The 27,407-nt window shown below is 47.1% G+C and overlaps 9 protein-coding genes across 9 annotated transcripts; 2 read left to right on the top strand and 7 right to left on the bottom strand.

Annotated features, from left to right (window-relative positions):
- Positions 1-1,755: 1,755 nt before the first annotated feature.
- Positions 1,756-7,935, top strand: AOL_s00117g28 (uncharacterized protein; the record flags this gene model as incomplete). The annotated part of the gene is made up of 3 exons (XM_011127191.1): positions 1,756-2,327; positions 2,685-7,296; positions 7,354-7,935. The coding sequence occupies 3 exons, from the start codon at positions 1,756-1,758 to the stop codon at positions 7,933-7,935; spliced, it is 5,766 nt and encodes a 1,921-aa protein (XP_011125493.1).
- Positions 7,936-9,083: 1,148 nt separating this feature from the next.
- AOL_s00117g27 (uncharacterized protein) lies at positions 9,084-11,568 on the bottom strand (the record flags this gene model as incomplete). The annotated part of the gene is made up of 8 exons (XM_011127190.1): positions 9,084-9,754; positions 9,840-10,434; positions 10,500-10,583; positions 10,640-10,949; positions 11,018-11,045; positions 11,100-11,180; positions 11,257-11,405; positions 11,480-11,568. The coding sequence occupies 8 exons, from the start codon at positions 11,566-11,568 to the stop codon at positions 9,084-9,086; spliced, it is 2,007 nt and encodes a 668-aa protein (XP_011125492.1).
- Positions 11,569-11,926: 358 nt separating this feature from the next.
- On the bottom strand, positions 11,927-13,816 carry AOL_s00117g26 (uncharacterized protein; the record flags this gene model as incomplete). The annotated part of the gene is made up of 5 exons (XM_011127189.1): positions 11,927-12,595; positions 12,647-12,719; positions 12,776-12,894; positions 12,962-13,503; positions 13,579-13,816. The coding sequence occupies 5 exons, from the start codon at positions 13,814-13,816 to the stop codon at positions 11,927-11,929; spliced, it is 1,641 nt and encodes a 546-aa protein (XP_011125491.1).
- Positions 13,817-15,047: 1,231 nt separating this feature from the next.
- Positions 15,048-15,866, bottom strand: AOL_s00117g25 (uncharacterized protein; the record flags this gene model as incomplete). Its single annotated transcript, XM_011127188.1, has 1 exon — positions 15,048-15,866. One exon carries the CDS (start codon positions 15,864-15,866, stop codon positions 15,048-15,050), a length of 819 nt encoding a protein of 272 aa, XP_011125490.1.
- A 562-nt stretch (positions 15,867-16,428) lies between these two features.
- AOL_s00117g24 (uncharacterized protein) lies at positions 16,429-17,733 on the bottom strand (the record flags this gene model as incomplete). Its single annotated transcript, XM_011127187.1, has 1 exon — positions 16,429-17,733. The coding sequence occupies one exon, from the start codon at positions 17,731-17,733 to the stop codon at positions 16,429-16,431; it is 1,305 nt and encodes a 434-aa protein (XP_011125489.1).
- Positions 17,734-17,892: 159 nt separating this feature from the next.
- AOL_s00117g23 (uncharacterized protein) lies at positions 17,893-18,168 on the top strand (the record flags this gene model as incomplete). Its single annotated transcript, XM_011127186.1, has 2 exons — positions 17,893-17,958; positions 18,046-18,168. The coding sequence occupies 2 exons, from the start codon at positions 17,893-17,895 to the stop codon at positions 18,166-18,168; spliced, it is 189 nt and encodes a 62-aa protein (XP_011125488.1).
- A 229-nt stretch (positions 18,169-18,397) lies between these two features.
- On the bottom strand, positions 18,398-21,662 carry AOL_s00117g22 (uncharacterized protein; the record flags this gene model as incomplete). The annotated part of the gene is made up of 2 exons (XM_011127185.1): positions 18,398-21,166; positions 21,231-21,662. The coding sequence occupies 2 exons, from the start codon at positions 21,660-21,662 to the stop codon at positions 18,398-18,400; spliced, it is 3,201 nt and encodes a 1,066-aa protein (XP_011125487.1).
- Positions 21,663-22,696: 1,034 nt separating this feature from the next.
- On the bottom strand, positions 22,697-24,106 carry AOL_s00117g21 (uncharacterized protein; the record flags this gene model as incomplete). The annotated part of the gene is made up of 1 exon (XM_011127184.1): positions 22,697-24,106. One exon carries the CDS (start codon positions 24,104-24,106, stop codon positions 22,697-22,699), a length of 1,410 nt encoding a protein of 469 aa, XP_011125486.1.
- A 1,392-nt stretch (positions 24,107-25,498) lies between these two features.
- On the bottom strand, positions 25,499-27,077 carry AOL_s00117g20 (uncharacterized protein; the record flags this gene model as incomplete). The annotated part of the gene is made up of 5 exons (XM_011127183.1): positions 25,499-25,525; positions 25,607-25,762; positions 25,847-26,680; positions 26,875-26,977; positions 27,034-27,077. The coding sequence occupies 5 exons, from the start codon at positions 27,075-27,077 to the stop codon at positions 25,499-25,501; spliced, it is 1,164 nt and encodes a 387-aa protein (XP_011125485.1).
- Between the last annotated feature and the right edge of the window lie 330 nt (positions 27,078-27,407).

Below are 27,407 nucleotides of genomic sequence, written 5' to 3'. Positions count from 1 at the left end.
GTTCTATGCACGGATCTCTGACAGGAGAGAAGGAGGCATGCACGTCAAAGGCTAAAATGACCGCCTCTCGTCTAGCAGTTCTCCTTCGAGGACTAGTCTCGTCTATCGACCGATGCCTACGCTGGACGGCTTGAACACTGCACCTGCGTAGACGATACTCCAGTGCTGCCTGAAGTGAGGCAATTGTCCGTTTTTTATGCACAATCCTGCAGAGCCTTGCTGTCCATACACAATCGCATTGGACAATCACGGGCAGCCCCCTCCACCCACAATCGCTGCCATTGCATCGTCTGTGCTATTGGGTTCAGAGCTTGGGATGTCGGTATTTATATCCTCATGTATGTTCACGTATGTATGTGTACTTGTGTACATACATACATTTGTCTGAACACCCCCAATGGCGCCCGGGCGGTTCCTTATTTCTACCCGATTCGTCGCAGCCATCATCGTCGGTGGAGGAGCATGTCATGAGGATGGGCGAGAACAAGTGCTAAAAAGCCATCCCTGTCCGGACCTGCCTGCTTTCTCCCAAGTCTCTTTTATACATGACATGGGATGCCGGCTGCTCACGAACAAGCGTGAGTGTTCCACGTCGCCCTGAAGAGCGTGATTGGCTCTTGCCTACAATACTTAAAGTAGCGTTACCCAAAACTCCGGTTCCTCCAAAATTTGTCTCTCTTTTTGCATTCTTCCGCTGGGGATCTCACGATATCTGTTGTCGGCGGACCAATAGTTTGCCTTGCTCTAGTCTGCTGGCCCGATTGTTTTGGTCATCTTCAGCTCACCACCACTACATTTCTCCTCCCTTACGATTGTCTCGAAGCCCCCTCTCAACCTCGCGCATAAGACTCCAAGACTCTCTGAGATCTCGAGAAACACACCGTAGGGGAACGGATCCTAAAACCATCCGCCCACTCAAGCGACGGCTCACCAGCTTTTCCCGTCCGTCGTCTATACTGCGTACTATTAGGCTAGGGAACTGGCCGTCCCCGTGCCTCGTACTCCAAATACCTTCGAAACGCGCTACACCGAGACACCAACATCTTAGCATCTCGTCAAAAGTACCGTGCCATATCGATACCTCATCCCATCTGCTAGCATCTTTATCACCACTCCCTCCCACAATGCGTCTATGATCGGTCCCTTTGGATCTTTCCTCCAATGGAGATCAAGGAGAGCCTGAGAGATCTCACGACCTGTTCGTCGGATCCCCCACCCTCTCCACCACGTGCCAACGGAAGTTCTCTCCTCGAATTGCCCAACTCGAACACTTTGTCACAGGTTTTGTCAGTTCACCGCAGATAGCCCGGTTTACCGAACACACAACCACCATTCTCCTTCCTAGTATAGAGGTCTTCGGCGCGATACTTTCGATTACATCCCTACCCTTTTTGATCGAACCTGGGAAACAAAATAGACTTCGGGGCTAGTTTAGGGTTACCATTGGTTGTTCCGGGGCTAGCAATTGGTCGAGTCGGAATATATCAGCATTGACGACTGTACGCCCTTTGCATAACCATTCGGGGGGCCACAGTCGAGCTTTGCCTCATACGTCGGGATTGCTGTGCATTGGAACCTCCAAAAATATATTTTATTTCGTCACGTTTTTTTTCTATCCGTCCATGAATTCTTTCTACCCTCGCGCCCTCGGAACTGGTCAACTAAGTTAAATAACACGCAGCGGAGGAATCAATTGCCTTGGACGGACGTGATATCACCGTCGATATCGACACCGACATTGATAAAGACATCGATATGACATCCCTCGATCAACCGCAGCGGCAGCCGCCGCCTATCCCTTCAAACAATGCACAGCTGCCAACCACAACAAGATCGCGGCAGGGGTCTTCTGCAACCGAGAAGTTCTACTATCCAGCTCCACGACGGCGACGGGGTAATTCAAATGCTTCAACAGTTATGACGACGACAAACGCTTCGTTACATTCCCATTCGAATACCAACATCCCATTGTCCTATGCTCCCTCGATACAGTCCCACGCCTCGACATCTTCCCAGGCTGGCGGGCCAACTCCTACCGGACAAAATAGACCTTTTCCTTTGACACCTCCTCGAAGACGGAAAAAGACAGTCACAGAGCCACCGGTGGTCTTGAATAATGTCGTACACAACATGACCAGCCTAGAACGCCTTCGTATGATGACACAATCGCTAAATAACGCTGCCGGGCCGCCAGACTTTGTACCTCCTCCTCCACCATCTTCATCGGGCTCGGTCTACAGCACAGCTCCGTCGTCTAGGAGTGGGAGTGGACATGGGCAACAGTTTACTGTAGCAAGCGTTGGAAGTAATGGAATGATGTACCTGAGGTAATCTAAAAACTTTCCAACATTTTCTATTCCTGCATATTTTAAAACCCTTTTATTTTCCCGTCGAGAAATTAGTAAAATGATAAAACCTATTCCTTTCGCCTGTCCCTCCCCCCCAATGTTGCGGTATCCTAGCAAATATATCTTGTATTCCATAGCTGCCTGTTTGGTTGGCACCGACGGTGTGTCGATTTCGCAGACCCGGTCCAGCAATCTGACTGCCTGCCCAAAACTGAACAAGGTTCTTGTACAACCGAAATGATATTATTCCAACATGTACAAGCATCTAGGAAGAAGGAAGTCAAGCTAACTGCTGGAGTGCAATTTCCTCTGCACATTCGATCCACCACCTCACAGGCCCGTTAATCGTCAGTTCCAAGACCCTTTCGTCGTCGCACCGGCAACTCCTCCAAAAACCGCTGATCAGAAACAGTCTCTGTCGGAACTCCGAGAAGCACCAGAAGAAGGTCTTCAAAGCCCAGCGATTCCAAACGTCGAGATTACAAACACCTATCCTCCCGTTCCGCCAATTCCCTTGACTATAGACACATCCTCGATACATACTCCGAAAACCCCCAAAACTGCATCTCCGCCTGAATCACCCACTTGGCAGGCGCCGTTAAAAGCGCCGCCGTCTTCGCCTCCCTTACCGAAAGTAACACAGCATCGGGCTAGGTCGTTGTCCATAGTAGGGGATCATGCAAAAGCACCCCAGGATAAATCAGATGGAGTTCCGTCGCGGCCTTTAACTGAGAAATTTGAACCTCCTCCTCGTCCTAGAACGGCGGGACCTGTGGAAGTGCCACCAATTCATTTGGACGTACCGATACCGCGGGGCACCCTCGGCTCGGCCAGCTTTTCGCCTTCAGGCACGCCTTTCATATTAGGATCCAGTTTGCCACAATCTAATCTGACAGAGGGAAGAAAAACGGGCTCGTGGGGAAACATGTACGGCGATTTGAAGCTACCATGGCTGTCTGTGCACGACAAAAGAAAACCGCCGCCAACGGCGTCTGGCATATCGTCCGCTATCACAACCGCTCTCCCTAGCCCGGTCGCCCTGCAGGCGTCTGAACCGATCATGGCCGGAGGCCTGCATAGCATCAGACCCTCTATCTTCGACAGTCTCTCCTTCATTCCGCTCTGCGACGACCCTTCAATTGTTCGATATGACGCTCGTACTCGCGATATCACTGCGGCAACTCCGCCACGAATCATAGCCCAGATAACATCAGCTGCGTTTCTCGATTATCAGTTTATGTCCGACTTCTTTCTAACATTTCGCGCATTTATGACACCTCATGATTTGGTCTTATACCTTATGGCACGTTTGAAATGGGCGATTGATCGTGGTGACGAAATCGGAAAAGTTGTAAGAGTGAGGACATTCGTTGCGATTCGACACTGGCTTCTTAATTACTTTGCAGACGATTACGTTCCATCGATGGAGCTACGAGAGAAGTTCGCAGGGTTGTTAAATGAGCTCTCAGATGACGTTTTCGCCCGACTTGGGATGGATAGGAGTAATATGAATATCATTGCAGAGCTCAAAAAGTGCTGGAGAAAGGCGGCTGTTTTATACTGGGACGGCATACCAGGTGGGGTAAACGACAATGAAGTGCAAATTGACTCTCACATCACACCGGGCGGAGAAGCAGGAACTCGTGAAGACCCGAGGTCACTCAAGGCAGCGTTTGAACAGGATTGGTCCCGTAGAAAAGGAAAAGGCAGAGCTAGGGATTCTAAGAGTAGTATTAGAAGGCTCCCTGCTAGCTCTGCTTTCGCATCAGGTGCGACGCAGAGGCTTATTCGAGATATCATAAACGCTGCACCTGCCGCACACCCTCTACCACGTCCAACACTAGCAAGAACCCAAGATTCGAGTAGAATTATGCAATCGAAGCCCAAACCGCGGCCAGTTAGCGATAGTAGCAGTCTCTACGCCTACAGCAGCTTGAATAGTACTACCGCAGCTGCTTTCCGGCCTGGCTCGCCTTCGAAAGGTTGGAAACCCCTCCTGCACTCCGGACATCGAAAAATAGACAAGCATTCATCCCACAAACGGAGTGGCTCTTATAACGAAACATCTCGCCAGAATTGGAACCCACCGAATCCTGCCGCATTTCGACAGGCGGTATCTCCCTATACTTCATACCCTCATGCTGGCGATTTAGTCCGCGGAAACTTGAAGCCCCCAACCACAGCTGTTGTAGAGCTGTTAGCCCCTTCCACACCGAACGACAGGATGAGCGTGGATCTCAAGATGAACGGGAAATCGAAGCACGGCCAACGGAAAGGTGGATTGTCTGGTCCGAGTGTAAAACGGCTCTTTGTAAATGTGAAGCGGGCATTTAGTGGGCGGGCAGCTCCACCCAACGATAAGAGCACTCCACCGCTCCCGACACATCGTCGAGGGCCTTCGGAAGCTCTCGCAAAATATGTCGTAGAGAAGGGAAGGAATGTCACATTGACAGGGATCCTCAGTCGGACCGAGTCGCTTGCCTCGGAGTCCCCCAGTGCGTCGGCAAGGATAGACCTTCTCGGTGCCGGCGTGGTAGAGGCTTTCCATAATGCACTGCAGGAAGAAATCAGGCTAACTAGCGTCACGCCGCTCGGAAGACCTGGTGATGTCAACGCCAGTAAGCTGACTCTGACCATTGGAAAGGCCCTAACAACCATGCAGGAGACCCCGAGTCCTAATGAATCCAAAGGTAAAGGACGGGAGATAGAGTCAATGGACCCTTCTTCAATTAGCGAGGAGGGAGACATGGACGGGGCTATAACACCAAAAGCAAAATCGAAGGGATTTTTCTCAAGAAGCAAGAGCTCAAGCTCGAGTACAGAGAACGGTAAAGACTTTAAGAAGGGCAAGATGAAGAGTCAGCACAGTAAATCCCCTTCAGCGGATTGGGAAATCAATGGAATTGCGATGCCATCGCCATCAAGTCCACTGGAAATTGAGAGAAACAGCTCATTCTCATACATGACGCTCTCAAAAGGTCCACCTACGACATATCAACCGGGCCACCTTCACCAGTCTTCTATTGACAGCTATGACTCTGCAGTCACGGGCAAGTTTGTGCCAAGGAATTTTTCACGACTCGGAAGTGTAATTTCAAGTCATATACCCGAATACGAACACCATATGGAGGATGAATCAGCCATCAGCTCGCCAAATCCGCAGTCTGTGGGCTCGCCATTTGCCCGACCACCGAATCGCATGCTCAGGCGGAGACCAGGCGGTGGCGACCTCAAAGGCGCAGAAAGTATCGGAGATTTAGGCAGTCATGCTCGACAACAGTCAGGAGCGACATTAGAAACAATCGAAACATTTTCAGATTCGACCATGTCTATTTGGCAAAAGCATCCAGAGACAGAGATGTACTCACAGCCAAACGCCCCACATGCTGGAGTTTTGTCGCTTGGCGCTATGACTATGAAACCTGCGCCGAAGCCTGTGAGCCCAGACCACTATGACGATGATGAAGATGATCACGGCCAGGGTGGGGGTGACTATGGTGAGGATGATGATGATGATGATGACGATGATGACGAGACCGATGACGGGAGTGAAGAGGTGACACGGGAAAACACTTTTGAGGCTGGAGTGCTAAAACTAGCTGAGATGTCTGATACTATGAGTGATGACGGCGGCGTCGAAGTCGCTTTAGCGAAGCTAGAAGGAACGTACAACCGGAAGCAGCTTGCACGGGCACTATCAATACATAGAGAACGGGAGGCCGCAGCCGCAGCCGCAGCCGCTCTCGCTCTCGCAGAGGCATCCTTCGAAGACGCTCCATTCTCACCGCTGTTCTCGGAAGCACCAATGATCCAAGTCCAGGAGGAAGAAATCGTGTCAGAAACTGAATCAGAAGCCGAATCGGAATTCGAATCAGAATCCGGATCCGAACGTCCAAATACGCTAGCACCACCAGAACGGAAGAAACAACGAAAGAGACAAATCATTGACAACGACACTTTCACACCGCTGCCTAGCTCTGGCGCTAATGGTTTGGGCATCGACGAAGATAGAAATTCTGGGTTTCCGTTTGGGTTCGAGCCGAAAACGCAATCCTTTTTAATGCTCGATCCCGAGCCGAAGACCCAATCATTCCTTCTTCTCGACTCAGACCCTGAGGATGAAGATGATGAAGATGAAGAGGAGGATGATGAAGAAGACGAAGAAGAAGAAGACGATGACGATGATGAGGATGAGGAAGATGAGGAAGATGAGGACGACGATGATATGACGGACAAGGCTGATACGCCTCCTGCCCGGATAATGTCCCCGGAGTCACATATGATGTCCATTCCGGATACCATTGATGACCATCAAACTATCAGCCTGTCCGACATCCAACGGGAACTCGAGGATTTCCCAAGCCCATCCAGACCGCGAATTGAGGTCTCAGCTGTCGAAATTGATTCCGACAATATGAGTGATCTCTCATCAGAAATTTCGATCGACCCAACTCATCATCTTCCCCCGCGGCCCATAAGCATCTCATCAACCGTGCTTCCGGGGCTCCAACCATCCGTAATGCTTGCAGAAGCCGGGGTCCCCTCGCACCCCATGCGCCACCCCCCAAGTCCACCTCTCACGCTCGATAGAGGGGCTTCAAAGTCTCCGGAACTTGAGCTCCCAACAGTTGATATGTCTACAATCATACCACCTGAAAGCAAGGTTGATCCACTTGCCATTAAGTATAAGCCAAACAAACTGCGCAAGATGGTAGAGTCTGGGGTCCATGCGACCTCAATCCACCTTCCTTTCATTCTCGCATACGATTCTGAGCTCCTTGCGAAACAGTTTACTCTGATTGAGAAGGACGCACTCACCGAGATTGATTGGAAGGAACTTGTGGAACTACGATGGAAGCCTACAAGCAAACCATTCAGAGACTGGGTCGAGTTCCTTAAGAACAATGACGTCCGAGGAGTGGAGATTGTGGTCGCCAGATTTAACCTTGTAAGTTGATTTGATCGTCGCAAACTTTGGGCATGACTAACAATGATGCCTTCGTAGATGGTAAGCTGGGCCACTTCGGAAATCGTCATGACTCGAGATATATATGAGCGATCTCGCTGTATTACAAAGTATATTCACATTGCCGCGCATGCCCGTCGTCTTCAAAATTTCGCAACTACCTATCAACTCGTCATTGCCCTCTTAAGTGCCGATGTGACCCGTCTCAAAAAGACTTGGAGCCTTGTTACAGAAGCGGACAGAGCAACGTTCCGAGAGCTCGAGACTCTCGTACAACCTAACATGAATTATCACAATCTCCGCCGCGAAATGGACCTCGTCACCGGCGAATCCGGGTGTATCCCCTTCGTTGGCCTTTTCACCCACGATCTCATTCATACTGCAACATTGACCTCCCAGGTAGCCGGCACCCCCAATGGGCCAGCTTTGGTAAACTGGACAAAGTATAAGAGAACTGCACAAATTGTCAAGAAGTTACTAAGACTTGTTGATGCGAGTGCAAAATATAACTTTTTGCCCATTGATGGGGTTTGCGAACGCTGTCTGTGGATGGCAACGTTGACAAAGGACGAGATTTCATCTCTGAGTTTGGAGATTGAGCCGCCGAGTGAGTTTAAGTAATTGTTATCTTTCATACGTCTATTAGCGGAATCTACATTTTCTTTGCTACTTTTCTTTTTCCTTTTTTTCCTTTTCTATTCTTACTTTTACGATTCGATTGGGATGGGTAGGAAATCTTTGTCCGGTCTACAAAAGGGAGAAGTATGAAGGCGGTTTTTTGTCCTTAGCAACTTTGTAATGGTCTGCTTTACTTTGTTTTCCTTTCCTTTCCTTGGTTCTTCAAAGGCATAACCTCGCATAGCTGTTTTTTTAAAGCTTTTTTTCCTTTGATTTTGACTTTTCATTATTCATTTTTTCTATATATCACCAAGATACCCCTTAGCCCTGTCGTTTCCATTTAATTTGTTAGAGCACACACTCGCCCAAAGATTTCGGGGGGAGATTTTCTACCAACTTCAGCGCCGACATCGTTTTCTGTCCTCGGAAGCCAAAAAAGCACTCATTTGACATTTCTTCCATATTAGCCATTTATATTTATCATCTTCAGCATCTATCATCATATTATCATCATCATTACTAGCATATACTGCCTTTTCCTTTTCCTTTTCCTTTTCCTTTCCCCCCCTTCCCTACATAATTTCTTCATGGTCATAGTATAACTCATGCACGATATTACCCTTCTTTCTATACTTGATATCATGCATGTTTACAAAACCCATTTTTCATGTTCTTTTTTCTTTATTTATTTATTCTCTTTCTCTTTATCTTTCGTTATTTATCGAGTGGAATTAGCGGGCGTTTATTTATATACTTTCAGTATATATCCTACCTCAAACCTATCAGTTTAAATATTAACATTCATTCGATTCTTAATCTTCTGTTTTTCTTATCTTTTTGGAGAGAAAAAAGGCATTGTGGGAGGACATGATCGATCCCGTTTCCTCTCTTGCGCGGGGTGTGCTCCAAATCTAGTGGTTTACCCAGGTTCCTAAAGTTCTATCACGAAACTATTTAAGAATCACTAACGAACGACCTTACTTTCGCCGCAAGAAAAAAGAAAGAAAAGAAACCAACGGAAAGGAAGGTCTATAGAATAGGAAAGGGCTAGTAATACGAATATGCCCTCTCAAGTACCCGTTAAACTTCTACAGCCGTTTTGTTGCATATGTACCAACCAAAGCCAATATAAAAAGAAGGTGCTAGGCTAGCTAGGCCGCCTCCTTAACGGTCTTAATCCTCCCTTCAACTTTAGGTCTAATCCCTTTACACCAATTCAACCCATGATGATCCCACCTACTCCCCAATTCATCCTTACTACTTTCTTCAGTATCATCCTTCAGCCCCCTCCCCAACGCCAGCCGTCCCCACTTCCTACCAGCTTTCCTCTTCAAATTATCCAAGATCTTTTGAGTCGCTTCATCAACAACCGGTGAGATCGGGCCGTTTTCACCATCTTGATCTCCCTCTTCGGCCCGAGAAGAAAGTGGTTCGTCCTCCAACATCCCTTTCTCTCTGTGTCTTGCTTGTAATCTTTGGAATCGTTGAGATGTGCAAGTGGAATGATGTAGCATCGACGGTCTTCTTCCGATTTGTTGGGTTTCGGGGTGTTCGATAAATGCTTCCGCGATGGAGTCTTCAGAAGAACTGGCGGATGCAGTATCATTAAGTTGTTTGTTCATTGATGATGATATCTGTGGAGAGGCCGGGTTGATTGCATCAAAAGTTTGTGGGTGAGTAGACCAGCTACCCAGAATCTTGAGGGATAGGAAATATTGGCGGAGTAGAGTAGAGAGGAGAAGGCCGGATTCAGCGTTTACGGTGACCTCGCAATCGGCCATCATTTCGTTTCCTTCCTTGCCTCGTTGCATGTAGTCTCGTGCTAGAATATTCAACCAGTTAGGTATCTCTTCTTTGCTCCATAGGTCACTCTCAGTGAATTCCGGAGCGAGAAATTGCGGACTTACTAGCCATGGTATACAGTTTATCCTTCACAAGCGGCTCATAATGCTTGGGATCCTGCGCACAGCCAATACTCACACTGACAACTCGTTTAAACGGCTCTGCATCGGGATCATACACAATCCTCATCCCAGATACCTGCGGGAACCTCCCTTCTAACGCTGGCACCTTACAAAACGCATTCTCAAGAGCACCAATAATCTTCTCCCCGGATATTTTAATAACCACACAGGGATCCTGAAAGGGAAAACAATCGAGAAGATCCTTGATACGGATTATCCCTGGTTCGTAGATTACATCTCCACGGATGGTTCCAGATGCCATGAGTGCGCAGTCGGTATTGTAGAAGTAACGCATGACGTCGCAGGAGAAGTTCCCAATGTTGGACTCTTTGGTGCGGACGACGGTGAAGCGGGAGTCGAGGGGTACGGAAGTTATGCCGATTGGTTTTTCCATTTTGGCTTTGAGCGCACCTGTTTGGTCATTGACGATTTTGGCGGCGTCCTCGTCTTCTTGGATGTCACTGGTGATATCACGTTTGAGAACGTCGAAGTCCCAGCCTTTCCCAGTAGTTTTGCGGCGAGCGGTCAGATACGACAACTAGAATATTGTTAGAATCTGATATTGATAAAACCAGGAATTTCCCACTATAGCCTTGGTCATACATTTTTGAAATCCGTTCCACTTCGTAGAATAGTAACTCCGTTTACTATCTCATGCGCATAATGGTGATCATGACCTCCCAGTATCTATACTCTATTAGCATCACAATACCAAATCTCAAGATCAAGAGTATAAAACCTACGATATCAACCAACCCCTCCGGCATCTCCTTCGCCAATTTAATATCATTCGGCTCCCTCGCATGAGAAACGCAAATCACCATCTCTGCACCTTCCTCCCTCAACTGGGGTACCAACTCCTTCGCCACAGTCGCAGCATCACGCCACTCCACATTAGGGGGTATACTGTTCACGGTAGCAATCCACTCTTCTTCAACAAGACCAATAACCCCAATCTTGATCCCGTCAGTAGTTGTGAGCATAGTAGTGCGTTTACAGTCACCAATGGGTTTCCCATCGAGGTAAAGATTCGCAGTTAACCATGGGAAGTTACTATTTGCAGCAAATATATTTAGAATTGAACAGACAAGGTACCAATCTCGAGTGCATATTATGCATACCATAGTTTTCCGAGGTGAGCAAAGTTCTCTACTCAGAATGTCAACATATGTTCGCCCATAGCGAGATCTCAAGGAAACATACCAGGAGAATAATCAAAGTCATGGTTCCCAGCGCAAGCAGCATCGATTCCAATTGCGTTCAAAATCGGTGGCATATGTTTTCCTAATCAATTATCTCCATAATTAACACCTACTAGCAACAAAATGAGATATGACGTAGACTAGAAACCTTATATTACCTTTGGTCACCGTGCTCTCCAGCGAAGGATTATACGCATCACCAGAGAAGAAAACTAACAGACCAGGTTGGTCTTTGAACTCCTCTGCATTGCGGTAGTGCTTTACCAAGCTGATAAATCGAGCCGCGCCGCCGACTGGTTCTCGTGAGCTTCAATTGCGCCATGAAAACATTAGCGTTACGTGTGTGGGTATATGTTGGAAATAGTGTGTTGTTTTCCTTACCTAGCTCCAATGTTGTAGACGTCGTTGAAGTGGATGAGCCGGACATCTGGCGGGGTATCTCGCCCAGCGGAATAGATTACTTCGCCCATTACGGTATTGATATCGGTAGGTTTAGGAGGAAGGTAAGCAATGGAGTATAAGAATGGAAATCCAGGACAGTGGGGATATGAGAATTAGAGATATATTGATATCGATACTCGAGCCAAGAGAGTGTGGAGTGCGGCGGATGACATTTGACAGTTTGCTGATTGGGGAAAGCGCAGCCGGGCTGAATGAGCTTAAATAAACCATCTCGATTCTGCTTTAAATTTCCTCCCCGCACACAAATTGGAATTAGAAGAAAGTGCAAAAGGCATACTTTTTTTAAGCGACTAGAAAATGGAGACGATGCATAAGATGAATCGATTAAATTCTCATGTTGTCTAAGCTACCGTGCCTAATACCCCCCTATCTCATATGCCACAGCTGTTTACGCTTCTGATTCTTCCCAACAACTTCCCATCCGACTTCAATTTCCAATTCTCTCGAATTGTCTGCAGATTTCCTATATGTGATCTCTCCTGTAACCTTCTGGCCGGTATGCAATAGACCTGCACCATCCTGTACCATCAGAACGCCCTGCCTCCAATGCGTTTCCTTCCCTCCAGGGCCTGTTGTGAAAGCTACACCCTCGCCAGTCCACTTCTCAGCCCTTGCATTTTCGCCAATAACGCTGTTTCTCGATGTAGCAAAGTAGTTATCAAAGTAGACAACAAAGGCATCCAAACTCTCCACATTCTCAGAAATCTCCAACTCGAATGATTTTGTAAATACCAATTCGCCAGTCTTGATGGTATGTAGCGGTAGGTTCAGAAATACTGCTGGCTCTGAAACAAGGCCGGTAGGCTTCAAGTGTGCAATGACGACGTCTTCCCTAATACGCTCTTTCATGGCAGACATACGGAAGCCATAGACATTGTTCCAGAAGTGAACGCTATCGTTCATGTAGTCGCTGTCGTGCATAGCTGCAACAAGGAGACGACATTCAGAAGGAACCATGAGGCCGTCTGGAGCAAGGTATTTATCGCGGGCGTAAAGAACGGAATCCAACATTGCTTCGTAAAGGAGACAGTAGCCCTAGTCCGGTTAGTATATGTAAATTTGAGCAAACTTTGGGGGTGTACTTACCATCCACTCAGAAACAATGATGTCAACTTTTTTGACAGGTAAAGTAATCTCCTCAACTTTTCCACGGAGACATCTAAACTACTGTCAGTAAACCCTTTGAGATAAAACCCTAGTCACAGAGGTACGAACGTAATGATCCCATCCAGTCCATTCTCAAAAATGTTCTCCCTGGCCTTATCGATAATATTCGAGTTGTCAACCGCATACACCTTCTTTGCACCAGCCTTTGCGCAGAACATGGACAAAATCTATTAATCCGTCAGTATACCCAATTCCCCCTTCAATTCAAAATTTTCTTTTTTTTTGAAAACTCACACCAGTTCCACACCCAACATCCAATATTGTCTTTCCTTCAAATACATGCTTATTATCATAGATGAAATCCCTATAAGCCTCGGTTCGTGTGGTATCCTTCAACATCGTCTCATGAATATCATTCCCAGAGTAAGAATTGAAATAATGTGTATCGTCATCCCTTTTGCCCTCCGGACGAGCCTCGGGCTTCTTATAAACGACGTTACTCTCTTCCACTCTTTTAAGGTAATCTTCTGCAACGGCGCCCTTGTACTTTGTGAAGTTTGTTTCGAGCTCTTGGAGCTGTTGTGTAAGGGTCTGGATCAATGCCGTAGCGGCAGCAGGGTCGCTGACGTCAATTGAAAGAGGGGCACTAGTATCGACTGCCACCCCGCCGTCTTCCTCGCCGTCGTCGTCAATTTCAAAGAGTAAAGGATCATTTTCAAGGACGGGGATAAGATTCTCCTCGGAAGCAAAGGATTCTTTGGTAATAGACTTGAGATCTGTGGTTGGGTTTTTACGGATGAAGTTGATAAGTTTGATTTTATCGTAGAAGTCGAGATCTGTATTCCCATTAGATTGGCAATTGATAACAAAGTTATTTTTTTCATCTTTTAAAATATACTATGAAGCCGTACTTAGTTTCTTGCTAGTAGCTTGCCAGTCGAAGCTGTGTTCTTTATTGCAATGCGCCCAAACATCTGCCACCCCACCGTCGAATTTGAGGTCGCAAAGCACACACTGAATCGGTGTCGTTTCGTCCTGGTCGTCAAGCTCATTTTGATCTTCCCAGCCCGAAGAACCAGAGTCGGATTCAGCATCGCCGCTCTCAGATGAAGGCGGCGACCTACGAATAACAGGCGCCTTTGTCGACATTTTTGATTTAAAGTCCCTCAAAAGCAAAATATTTTTTCTTCCCTTCTTTCAAAATTTCCAGATAGTTTACCGAATGTTGTAGGTTGCATCAACTAAAACTCTGCTAGCCTTGAATAACTTTCCCCAGAAAGTTAGCAGCAGCGGGTGGGGCTTTTTTCGGCTAGTTAAAAACTCGCAGCAATTGACCAGAAGATTGGTCAAAGCTTTGTGCGGCCTTGTGACGGGACTCTGACGGCATTTGCGGCACTTGAACAGGGCTACATATTCCAACATTTTCAACACCATTTGATACTCAGGATGACAGGGTTGTTATTGCTTCGACTCTTAAGGGTGGAGTCTACCTAGTTACATAGATACCAAGAATTTCTGTCTTACAAGAGACGGAGAGTAATAAACAGGTGCCAAAGCGAGTTCAGAAATAATTGATATGGCTGGTGGGAAATGGAAATCGAAAGAGTATTCAATTGCCAAAATTCCAGCCCGCATAGGCAACGAGAAATACCCGAGCTCAGCCCTCAGATTCCGGAATCGTGAACTCCTTGCAATTGAGACAAAGGAAGGTCAAATTACTGATGGCAGTGCTGCGACAGTGCTTGCATCTTGGAAGGTCAGGATTTATCTGGGGGGTTGGACGAATCCAGTGAGCTTGGTTTCGTCTTATAGTTATCGGTCAATCGGCTAGGATAGGTAAGAAAGAACTTACTTTATCGGCAGGGTGGGGGAGAGGATTTAAAATCTCTTTGATGCTCATTGCCTTCTTCGAGGCTTCTTTTTGGTTTTGACTCATTATGGCGAGTTACGTAGTTCGAGAGCTTTATAGATTCATTAGCTTGACTTCGGAATCATTGAAGCGGTGTATCTAAGGAATTTAGTCAACTGATCCCTACCTTCTAATGCCTAGATCTGATGTGATGAAGAAACGTATTAGTTTAGGCCGCTAGTTCGATGTCGTGGCGAGAAGTGTAAACGCAATATTGGTAGGTGGGAGAATGCTTTTGGAGGAGAATGTGTTTAAGGTTGAGAGTTCCAAAGACAATTCTAATCCCTGATGTATTGTGGGTTGTGATGATAGCTAGGCCTTGTGAGAAAGGACCTTGAAATCGGCGACTCACAAGACTATTTTTAACATACATGCATGCAATCGTTAAACAGAAAGGATTCTAAACATAATCCAATATCGAATTCAACACGCAAGTCAAGACATGATCACGAAGTTCCGAAGAAGTCCGTATCAGTACACACGAGGAACATATCTCCTTCCTTTCATCAACTTATCCCTTGAAATCGGCGTGTCTCTTGCCGTTTCCTTCTTCCTAACACTAGAAGCAGACTCATCCCATGCCTCCTTAAATTTATTCAGTAACACCTTTCGTTCCTTTTGTATTTCCTTCTTCGCCATCTTTTTCTCAGCCTTCGTTTTCTTCCTTTCCTCCGGTGTAGCCACTCGTCCCTTCTCCCTCTTTCTCTGTTCGCGTGCTCTTTTCCTTTCAGCCTGAGCCTTTTTCCCGGCTTCCATCATGTTTCTCATCGCCAATAACATCACAGGTTCCTCAGTGAGTACATCAACCTTCTCAGCTTCTCTCTTCAACGAAGCCTCAATCCTAGCCCTCATAACCTCCCTTTTCCCTTCCTCAACATTCTTCATGAACCTATTAACTTTCTCCTTATATGTCTTATCCTTCTCCTTCTCTATCCTTTCCATTTCCTCCTGTAATTGAGTCTCCTTCATCATCTGGAGCACCCTGAAATGAAACTCCTGTCGCGTCCTTTTCCTGAATTTCTCCCTTTCCTTGTGTTTCAAGGTTCCGAGCCGAGGGTTGATGTCGCGACGGATACAGATCCATCCGAGGGAGACGATGAGAATTGCGAAGAAGATTGAGCAGATCCAGACGATGAAAGTATAAGCTTTAGGGGTATAGTGCCTTTGCTCGTTGGGAGCGTAGATCCTCGCACCGGCGAAGTCTGGATCAAGCGGGTTTACGCTTTCGAGGATGGCCGATATCGATGTTTTTGAAAAGAAGCTACTGGCGGTTCTTGATGGGAATGACATGACTTGTGATTTCTTTTGGTATGGACGGTTTTAGAATAGCTGCGTGGTGTTAGAGGAGGATAGTTTATATGTGATGGCTCGAAGGAAACTTACGTGACTGAGTGACTGTTGGTTTGGTAAATGTGAGTGAGAGTTGTTTCGCTTGAGATATCTCGAGGATAGGTACTTAGATAATCGAAGTAAGTAAAGTAGGACTAGTAAGAGGGGGGAAATTGAGGGTGAATGGAGAAAAGATACCTAGGTAGGTACTTGAGGGACCACATGTACAGCAGGTATAGATTAGAACTATTAGAGGCTATCTTCACTTAAAATCCCATCAGACACGAAATCTCCAAATCAGGCTTATGGCACCAAATTAGTTTGATGTATTGAAGTCTACAATGCATTTACAATGTTATCTACTATACTCGCTATATATAATATGATACAAGTCGAAGTTTTCAGCTAAATAATTCCCACCAATGGCCCCCATATAGAATGAACGCCGTAATCCTACACAAAACAATGATAACCCAACCAGGTACAATATGCAAACGGAAACACCTCCCCTACTGCCTCCAGCCTAGACCTTATCGATCATGCTGAACACCCAGTACCCCACAAAGCATACCCCCACCGCCCCAGCACTCATAACATTCCTCCAGAAGTCACTTTCACTGTCCCTATGCACCCTTGCCGGGCCTTCCCACGTCCTCTGCTCTCCAACAACATTATCCCTCTCCTCCTGCGTCTTTTCATGGTACCCTCCAGTCATAGCATCCTTCCACTCCTGCTCGGTAATATTATACCCAGCACTTCGCGCCAAGGCCAACAGATCTTCATCAAGGATCATACCATCTCCATCAACCTCTACGTTCTGCACATTCCCCAAAAAGTCTGTGATGAGTACTTCCGATAGATTCCTTCTGAACAGATCCGTCCTAATCCCCGGTGTACTCGCAATCTTAACCGGATCATACGAACTGAACAGGTCTGCCAGTGTATGCTTCGAACTCGCATTTTTAACATGAGTTTCCAGGTATTCCAGGTTGAAATACGTGTATCGATCGATAACCGCCACGCCGACATCGTTATCCGCGTGATGCGAATAACTGCTCTGGTCTAACTCCGAAGACCCGGTAGCTAATATATTCGGACTGTAAAACTTTGAATACATAGTATTCGCCTGACAGGTATCGATCATAAATAGCATTTCGTTGTACCGTTTCTTCTCGAACATCTGCTGGAAGGCATCTGCGATATCGAACGCGGAGATTTCTTCCGCATCTTGGAATTTGAGGAATTCGTTCCCGCCATGACCAGTCATATAAATGAAGATGTTACTTCGGTCGTCGGTTAACAATCGTTTACTACGTGGTGTGTCGGGTGGTACACGGTCTGTAAGAAGACGGATGAAGTTCTCGACTGTGACTTCGTAGCCACGGTAGTCGACTTCAATATTGTCGCCGTAAAGATCGATTGCACGGTCTGCATTGTTATAAACAGTGCCCGGGAAAGTGTTTCGAGGGTTACAGGCAACATCGTCAGAGAGCATGAGAATTATCTGGGAGTCTGGGATGCCTAGACGTTTGACAGTACGGTACATGGAAAGAACATTGGCGAGGTGGCGGTAGTTGAACCAGAAACGCGAAGTGGAGACTAGGACGGCCCAGTTGGAGGTATGTTGCGATTGTGCGAGGCAGGCTGAAGGGAGAAGAGAGAGCAGCGCAAGGCTGCCCAAGGTCGGTAACTTCATCTTGTTTGTTTCGTTGATGTATAGATAGTTGATGTATAGATAGCTGATGTAGATGGGGACTTGAGAAGGTCGAAGGCAGTTAAGCAAGATCGGAGTCCAAGGACTGTCAGGGGTCTGCTTGATAAGCAGCATTCGTGGGCAACACACGAGCTGATAAAATACCACACCAAACAACTGAACTTGAAGAAGGATATCACGTGACTCTCGTAGACCAATCTTGAACGAACAATCCAACGCAAAGTCGTCGTCACAGAACCCACACCATAGTTATCACCTCGAGGCCCCAATGCAATGCCAGGCAGCAAGATCCGTCCCGTCGACCGACTAGCCCAGGCCGTCGCTAAATGCGGTGCAGAGGTACTTGTTCCTCCCCAGTTATGTGGAAGCTCTGAGGCGTGGAAAACTACTTAGCTAACCGATTATATACTGTACCTTCGAATCTAGTCCACAGCATACGGGAAATGCATTGTCAAAGACTTCAATAACGTCTACAAAGACAAATGTCTTGCTGAGTTCCAGGTCCTCCAGAATTGCGTTTTGGTATGTCTCACTTTTCTATGCATTTAGAAATTCCATGCTTTTAGGAGAATGCTTTTACTAACAATCACTCATAACAGAAACATATGGGCAAAAAATAACCTGGCAGGATAATACATCAGCGTGTATATAAAATTCTTCTTCATGGTTCATCCTCCTTGAAATGCTATCTTCGTGCTAGCTTAATCTAAAATCTACCTCAATTAGCGGTCTTTCCTCTGCTACAGCTATAGAATGATAGTATAAGTAAAACACCCATCTAAAGCTTCAACAATCTCAGCAAAAATGTAGCTCCCTGAATCTCCTGATCCTCCTCCATCAAAACCTCACCACCGCCCTCATCCTTCTCCACCTTTCTCCTCAAAACTTTCTCAATGGTTTCTTCCTGTTCTTCGAACACTCCTTCTAGTCCAATGGGGTCCTCTTTGATCTTAAACACCATCTTAACATCATCTGTCGCCTGTAACCCTGCCTTCTTCCTCAACCTCTGCACACGATTGATGATCTCCCTAGCCAATCCCTCACTTTGCAGTTCAGGATGCAAAGCCACGTCCAAGATAGTAAGTACATCTTGATCCGTATTCGTCTCGTGGTCCTGGCAGTACGGGCTTTCCGGATCAACTTCTCTGAACACCTTCAGATCCTCCTCAACAAGTTGGATCCCGTCCACCGAGATCTCCTTGTCGGCAACAAAGGCCTTGCAAGCTGATGATGAGAGGCTTGGTAGCGCCTTCTTCACCCTTTGCACATCTTTCTTCAGCTTCTTGCCCAAAGTCGGCCAGTCAGCTTGGAGGGTATACTTGACACCATACTTCTCCTCATCGGAGCTCAACACTAGGTCTCGGATGTTCAACTCGGATTTGATGTAGGATTGTAGACTCTCAACATCAGAAAGGTACTCTGGGTCCGGATGAATGACAACCAAGGTTTTCAGTGGGGTCTTGAGTCCAATAGCTTTACGCTCTCGACTAACTCGTCCCAAATCAATAACCTTCTGCATCCTCGCCACTTGCCTCTCCACAACTTCATCATATAGCTCTTCCCTCACATCGGGATAACTCAAGAAGTGAACAGATCTGTGGTCTTCTGGCAACATCTCCTTGGGGATGTGCGGTAGCAACCTCTGGTACAGGTTATCCGTGATGAACGGGGTAAAAGGCGCGAGAGCTCGGACGATTGTAAACAGAACCTCAAACAGCGAGTTCAAAGCGTGCAAAGTATCTTCCTTTCCATATTCGCCCTTTAATCTCTTCCTGTTAAATCGAATGTACCAGTTGGTCATGTTGTCAATTTGCTCGAGAATGCGTGGAACAACAGTATACAGACGATAACCGGCCATCTCTTTGTTGACAAAAGCGAGGAAGCTAGAGGTGCTAGCAAGAATCCATCGGTCCATCACATTCTTGCTACCACCGCCTTCGAGGTGAAAAATGAAGTCCTCGTTATGAACCTTCTTGAAAAGTGCTGCCTGGCCGGCGAAGAAGTTATAGCTGTTCCAGAGCGGGAGAAGAACTTTGGATACAACTTCCTTAACACCGGCCTCCTTGAACCGCAATGGCTCGGCTCTGACGACCGGTGAATTGATAAGGTACAAACGGAGAGGATCCGATCCATAGGCGTCCATGACATTTGTTGGATCCGGATAATTCTTCAATCGCTTCGACATCTTCTTACCATCCTCAGCCAACACGATACCGTTGACAATACAGTTTTTGAACGGTGAGATACCAAACAAATGGGTACCGAGGACTGTTAGTGTATAAAACCACCCTCTAGTCTGGTCGAGACCTTCAGCAATGAAATCTGCGGGGAAAGCATTCTCAAACTGTTCCTTGTTCTCGAATGGGTAGTGCTTGCTCCCGTAAGGCATACTTCCGGATTCAAACCAGCAGTCAAAGACCTCTTCAATACGCTTCAGATCGCCCTTGCCATTTTTCGAAGGGATAGTGATATGATCAATGGAGTCCCGGTGTAAGTCGGTGATACCAGTAACTCCAGAAAGTTCTTCAAGCTCGGCGATGGAACCAATGCAAACCATCTCCTCATAGTCCTCGCTAACCCAGATGGGCAGTGGGGTACCCCAGTATCTATTTCTCGAGATGTTCCAGTCTCTAGCATTGGCAATCCAATTCGAAAAACGCTTGTCCTTGACGTTTCCGGGCGTCCAGTGCATATTCTCGATATTCTTCAACATTTGAGGGATGATGGTTGGGATCTTGACGAACCAGGCTGGTACGGCCTTGTAGAGAAGAGGAGTATCAGATCTCCAGCAGAAGGGGTAGCTATGAGTGATAGTGCTGTCGACAATCAAACGACCCTTATCCTTCAAATGCTTGATGATCTTCTTGTCGGCGTCCTTGACATACATGCCGGCGAAGTCTGTGACTTCATCCGTGAACTTGCCCGCTTCGTCGACAGGGTTGGGAGGTAGTCTCTTGTCGTTGATAACACCGTGCTCAAATGCAACAGCATAATCCTCCTCACCAAAGGCTGGAGCCTGGTGGACCAAGCCGACACCACTGTCCTGAGTAACATAGGTAGCATTGAGAACTCTGAAACCAAATTCTTTGAAGTCCTCATAGAAATAGTCGAACAACGGTTGATATTTCCAGCCAAGCATATCCTTGCCCTTGAACTTCTCAACAACCTTAAACTTGGCTTTCTTAGGGTCCTTATATAGAGTCTTCAAGCAAGCCTCCAAAAGAATATAATTGTGCCCGGATTTCTCATCGAAGATCTTAATGTACTCGAAGTCCGGGTGAGCGGCAATGCCGGTATGGGATGGCAGTGTCCACGGTGTAGTCGTCCAGGCGAGTAGAGATGTTGTTGGATCATCTAGAAGGGGGAACGAAACGACAACGGCGGGATCCTGGACGTCCTTGTAGTTTTGTTGAGCTTCGAAATTGCTCAGTGGCGTCGTACAAGCAGTCGAGTAAGGCATAACTCTGTATCCTCTATAGACCTGCTCCTTTTCGAAAAGTTGCTTGAAAACCCACCAAACACTCTCCATAAACTCCGGTTTCAATGTCTACAGCTCTATTAGTATATGTGCAAACTCCCTCCTAAGGTGGTTTTAAGGGGGGAAATTTTACTTTATAGTCGTTCTGGAAGTCAATCCATCTTCCCAGTCTTCCGATGGTCTTCTCCCACTCCTCGGCATATCTCATAACGATAGCTCGACACTCAGCGTTATATGCCTTGATCCCCATCTTCATCACATCCTCTTTTCCGGTGATCCCAAGCTTCTTATCAATCTCATGTTCAACTGGTAAGCCATGGGTATCCCATCCGAATCGTCGCTCAACGTAGTGTCCCCTCATATGGGCGTATCGGGGTACGATGTCTTTGATAGTGGAGGCGAGTAGATGTCCATAATGTGGAAGACCGGTGGCGAATGGTGGACCATCGTAGAATGTGAAGGGTTTCCGACCCTCTGAGAGCTTTACAGAGGTTTTGAAGGCATCGATTTCCTTCCAGAAGGCGAGGATACGCTCTTCCTCTTTGGAGAAGTTAATGGATGCCATGGTGGGATTCCAGCCCCTCCGTTGCACTTAGATCTATTGAATTGTCTTTTATAGCGGTCGATAGGAAGACTAGATATTATGGCTATAGCGATGGCGATGCGATGGTCAAAGTTAAAAGGTCGAAGGTATGGGATGAAGAATGAATGCTGGGATGGAATGAGAAATATTTGGGTCTTAATAATGCAAGGTAAAAATTTAAGAGTCACTTCCAACCCCACCAAAGAGAGATAACAAAGGCTGTTGTTCCCCGCCGCATCGGCAACGCGGGGTTTCAGCTGCAGGAGCTTATTCCAACAACATCCGCTTATGGCCCAGCTCATCACACACACATGATCGATATCACTAACATATCACATCCATCTGCATTGATATCATCACACCAAACTCGAAGAAGAATAGTATAGTATAAAGGGTATGGTATTTTATTTCACCTCCTCACCTCCTTCTCCTGACTACCTAACTTCCTACCTACTCGCACCAACGACGCCAAAAGTAATCCTCCAAATGCTCACACAGGGGGTCAATATAATATGCACAGGGCAGAATATTAAAAGTAAAAAAAGGAGGACACCCGCCGATTAAAATAGAAACAAAAAGGACGAGCACGCTCAACATACTACTAGAAGCCGGCCTGCCCTGTGCGATCCAAACCGAGAAAAAGGGAAAAGAGATATTTAAGGAATGTAAGAAGAGAACAAGAGGGATATCAATACAACAATAAGCAGAATAACACGTGTAAATATCACGTAACAGCAAGATCCTTGACTCCATCCTAATCGCTAGGATGAAGCCCCCATCCCGGCCTGGCCCAACCGTTGAAATCCAAGGAGAGAGAGAAATATAGAAATTCATAGAAACATGTCTGGTTTAAAATAAAGAGGTATTAGGGGGGAAGAGGGTGTTGGATTTGGTAGAAGCAACGGGTAAGAGAGAAAAAAGCCTACCCAAGGATATCTTCTAATCCACGGTCGCATTAAATCATTAAGGAAATCTAAATGAGGGACGCCAAACCTACCCAAACCTATGCAAGTATTTTACATGGCATGGAACTGAACGTCGTCTTCCCTCTGGACTCTGCTAAGAGGGTGGGGCGGACGAGCGCTCATTGGGCTTTCTGGGCGGGAATCGGGCCCCATAGGTCGGCGTGGTGGACCAGGCATGCCTTTCGGAGACATCGGTGGACGATTGGGTCCAGGACTGCGAGGAGATTGAGGGCGAGAGCCAGGCCCGAAGCTGGGAGATTGTGGTCGACCGGCGCTAGGAGAATATGGGTGTGGAGGACCTCCTGGACCGCGGATACCCGGTGGTGGCGGGCGGGGCTTAACGGCTTTGGGAGAAAGGCAGGTACGTGGGCAAACACCTTGTTGGGTTCGGTCCATGCGAATGCAGAGAGCCCAACCATCGTCATACTCGTGGAGTAGTCTGACGACTTCACCTGCGCGGAGTTCGAGTTCATCAGCCATAGATGGCTTGAAGTCAACGGTGACACGGTGAACTGGTGAAGATGAGTTGGGACCACCAGTGGCGCCTTGGATTGGCAATGTGATATTGGAGCTATCTGAGAAAGCAGACAATGCTGGCGATGGTTCTGGGGTTTCGAAAGGGCCGGGTATGAGATTCTTGGGGTCGATGGATAAAGCTGGAGGAGGGGCCCTGATTGGTCTGTCCTGCGACCTCATAGTATCGGAGTTTCCGGCGGGGAAGAAGGAACCATCGAATTGGGTCATTGGTCTGATTTCAAGTTTTGGAGCAAGTGCCATAGCAGGCTTAGGGGTTGGAACTGGAGAAACTGGGGACGGTGTCGATCTGTCGCTGAACGACAGATGCTTCATGTTCTTCTCGTCCTCTGGCTTCTCATAGTTCTTATTATTACGCTTCTTGAGCATCACGGCGATAACAACGACAACAACCATGATGAGGGCCACACCACCACCGACAATACCAGCATAGGCACCAATAGTCAGACCTGCACTATTAGTAGCGGCATCGGTCTCACTTGGAAGAGCTGCCGATGTGGTAGATCCTAAGGTAGCAGCGACACCACCGAATGCAGTAGTACGGGAGGGGGTTGTGGTCGCAATTGTCGAGGACTCGACAACTGATTTTATTGATGCCGATGAGATGACGGATGACTGCGACCTTGTGGAGGTCCTCATTGTCGTCTTGATTTCCTCCTTTTCGGACTCCTCCTGCGGGGCTACACTTTGCTGCTTTGGGCGGGATGGCGATGAAGTGGGAGTCGGGTCAGCGGTCGCAGCCTCGACCGAAGTTGGGTCATCTTGCGGATTTACGGTCACAAATCCAGCTGGCTCGCCATCAAAGCTGGGGGGCTGAGTGACGAATACAACTTCGACGACCGTCTTTGTACCTCCTTGCGGTTCTGGCATTGGGACTCTTTTGCGAAGGTGATGCGCATGTCGAAGGATGTGATTGCTGTGGTCCATTTTGAAAAATTACAGTAGTCGTACACAAATCCGTAGGCAGTTGGTATTTTTTGAATATAAACAGTGTATATATGAGTGAGTGTGTGAGTGGGTGTGATTCGTATCAGGTGGATACTTCGAAATGATATGTGGATGAAGGAGTGACTTTGCGGTAGAAAGAGAGGCAGCACTGGCAGAAAGTCTGAAAAGAATGGCAGACCTTTAGCTCTGGCGAAACAACGTCGATTCTAAGGAATGACGGTGAGGTCAAAGTGTCTCTTCACAAAGAGTGAAAGATTGCATCGACTGTGAGGAAGCAGAAGATGGGGGAGAGGGAAGAGGAAGAGGGCGAAAGAACAGGGAAAGAAAAGGTAGCGTGCTACAAAAAGGAAGGTGCCTGGTAGCAACCAGAAGGGAGGTGGGAAACACTCTCAAAGGGCCTTGAGAAGGGTATCCTGAGTACGGACCCATGTCTGGAAACCTCTATCAAATGAACCGTCATCCCGCTCGATTGACTAGGGCGGGAAAATGATATCCATCTCAATTGTCTGTTGACAATGGTTGGGTCCTGCAGCAAATAGAGTGGGATGCGAAAGCGCCCTTTCCCAGAACGAAGTCCTGCGTCGAAGGTCCGTTTGGCTACGAGCGGGCTGGCGTTGTGTCCAGTCTTGCGCAAGCCCCTATCTCTGATTGGGCTGAACAAGATTAAACCATGTCTCTGCTCATGGACAGAGCGACACTTTACCCGATCTGGGCAAGGCACTGCATTCCAAAACGCTTGTGTAATTTCCCCTTTTCACAAGGATGGAGATTAGTTGGCGGTCATTGGCCCGCTAGTCGAGGTCTCAAATTGCAGTCAAAGTTTCGCGAACATCAGTAAACCGTCCAAATGACATAATAAGTGCACGTTGGCAGCTGCTGTTTTGCTTCAAGATGGAGCGAATAACGGCAAGTCGTGTATGAAAATCGACGGGGCATGTCGCCATAGACAGACAATCGTTTTGGCGGTAGTTTCTCTTCCAGCGAGGAACTCTAAGGGACTCTCAGGGGTTGGGCTTCGTCGCTGGTGTTCAGATGAAATTCAAGCGCAGGCACGCGGATGGGAGAGACATGTCAACTGTCAGTGGTTCTATTTCTGTCGTATTATGCAGTAAGCCGCGGTCTTCGAGAAGGTCTCTACCGCAAACAACCTAGCAACACAAGCCATGTTCACGCCACGATAATTTCGGGGAGAAATATTAATACAACGTTCCATCTCTCGAGCCCTCTCTTGACTTTGCAATGCAATTGCGATCCATGGAAACCCTAAATCGCTAATAAGAGATCGAGGGAGAGGGAAAGAGAGGGTACGTATTAGGAGCATTGGGATACGAATATATGTACGGAGTACATATTTATATGTACATAAGCCTTTCACTTCAAATAAGGGTGTTTCAGGATCTGTTGCGTCCCAAGGTCAGCAGTGGAACCATAAAGATATGTATGTATGCCAGAGGCTAGGTGTGCGTTTGCATGAAATACCTCGTCGGCTGAAAGCCTTTTTCCCTGGCTGTAAGTGACCATGTTTTTGATCAGATCCAGCACTTCAGGGCCAGAATTCGGAAGGAGTGTCTCCCATGACTGAGGGGGGAACTCATTGAAAATCATCTTGCTAAAATCTGGAAAATTGTTTGCCTCCTGGATAAAAAAAGATTAAGATGTTGTTTACCCCAAATTAGGATCGTATTCCCCTGATTGGCTGGAGGTATTAGATAGACGTACAGGCCATGTTTTCAGGTCCGGCGTCCCCAGCGATTCGAAAATGGACAGAATAAGCCTCAGATCGGTTCCCATCTCTCCAGGTTCGAAGAGTGGAGCGCCGTTTTCGGCCTCTGCGATAACACAACCGAACGCCCAGATATCGACTTCTGTGCCGTATTCTCGATAGCCAAATAGCGTTTCCGGGGGCCTATAACAGGTCGTTCCAATTTCAATTACTTTGTTGTCAGCTGTCTCATCCGGATGGTGGTCATTCAGCGCCCAGGCCGTCCCAAAATCACATAGATATGCTGGACCTTCTTCGGATTTCAACAAGATATTTCCAGGTTTAATATCTCGGTGAATCACGCCATTGGCATGGACGAAGGATAGAGCCTTCGCAACTTGCTTGAAGATCCGGGGTAAGTGGCTCGATCTCCCCTTCACCATGACATCTCCCAGGGTCAGCGGATAATAAGGGAGGACCAGGATGAACTCGCCGCGAAGGGTCTCCGTCTCCAACAATGTCAGAATGTGAGTTTCGTCTCCCCCAAGACGCTTCAGAAGTCGGGATTCTCGGTAGGCATCGTGGGGTTGGACCCATGTGGAGTTCACTTTCAAGGCGACAAGTTCTTTGGTGACAGGATCCCTTGACTTGAAGATTGTTGATGATCCGCCAATTGAGTGTTCTTTACAATTACGGTATCTGCCAAAGGAGATGTGGGTTAATTCATCCCCAGCGGCCTCCAATTGGGGAGGTTTGGGGGCAGAGTTGCCCGTTACGGCTGGTAGTTCCTGTGGGGCATCACTTTGAGGCTCCTCTGGCTCGAAGGCAGCGACCAGTGAATTGTAATGATCCTGCCATAGAAGTCAGCCGGCAAAATTTCAGGCCTCTAACCGTTATATCATATATTAAGATTCCAAATTCGGTAAACTTGAGTAATAGCTTTTATGATAATACTACTACCTAACATGTAGATGTAGATGTATGGGTACAACAAGAAAAAAAGAAAAGAAAAAAAAGAACCAAGTAAGAAAAAGATAAGATATACCTCGGAAGTTGCGAGTTTTGCAAAGTCCTTTTCGATGGCTTTAGCAAGAACGAGAGCATCAGCCGAAGAGATGTTGACGTTGGAATGTTCGATCTTGGCCGACCTGTTTCATGCAGGTCAGTTTAGTGTGCAGAATTGGAACCGCGAGCATGAGCATACAGCCGCTGGGTGGCCTGAAAACGGGCAGAAATGCTGACTACCATCCCGCCGGTGACGTCGACCGAACTGAACCTGGTGGTCGGTGCAGCGCCCTTGCTTAAGTCTTGATTTTTAATTGTCTCGGAAGTATGTCTACTTTCTTTCGTACTTTGAGGTGTGTATACTTCGTACAGGTACTTACTTAAGTAAGTACTCAAGTACCCAAGTAGATGCGAGTCAGTAGGGAGGTAGGATGTCAACGTTGCGGGCAATCAATCGTATCTTTCGTAGGGAATGTGATATCAAGATCAATTGAAGAAAGGAAGGGAAGAGAGAGAAAAAAAAAAGGGAACGTGTCTATGAGAAGGGCGGTCCAATACCAATGGACTGAACTA

Source organism: Orbilia oligospora (genome assembly GCF_000225545.1).
Source record: "Orbilia oligospora ATCC 24927 unplaced genomic scaffold scaffold00117, whole genome shotgun sequence".
Taxonomy (NCBI): domain Eukaryota; kingdom Fungi; phylum Ascomycota; class Orbiliomycetes; order Orbiliales; family Orbiliaceae; genus Orbilia; species Orbilia oligospora.
Note: the sequence above shows the minus strand (reverse complement) of the source record. Positions and strands in the feature narration are given on the sequence as shown.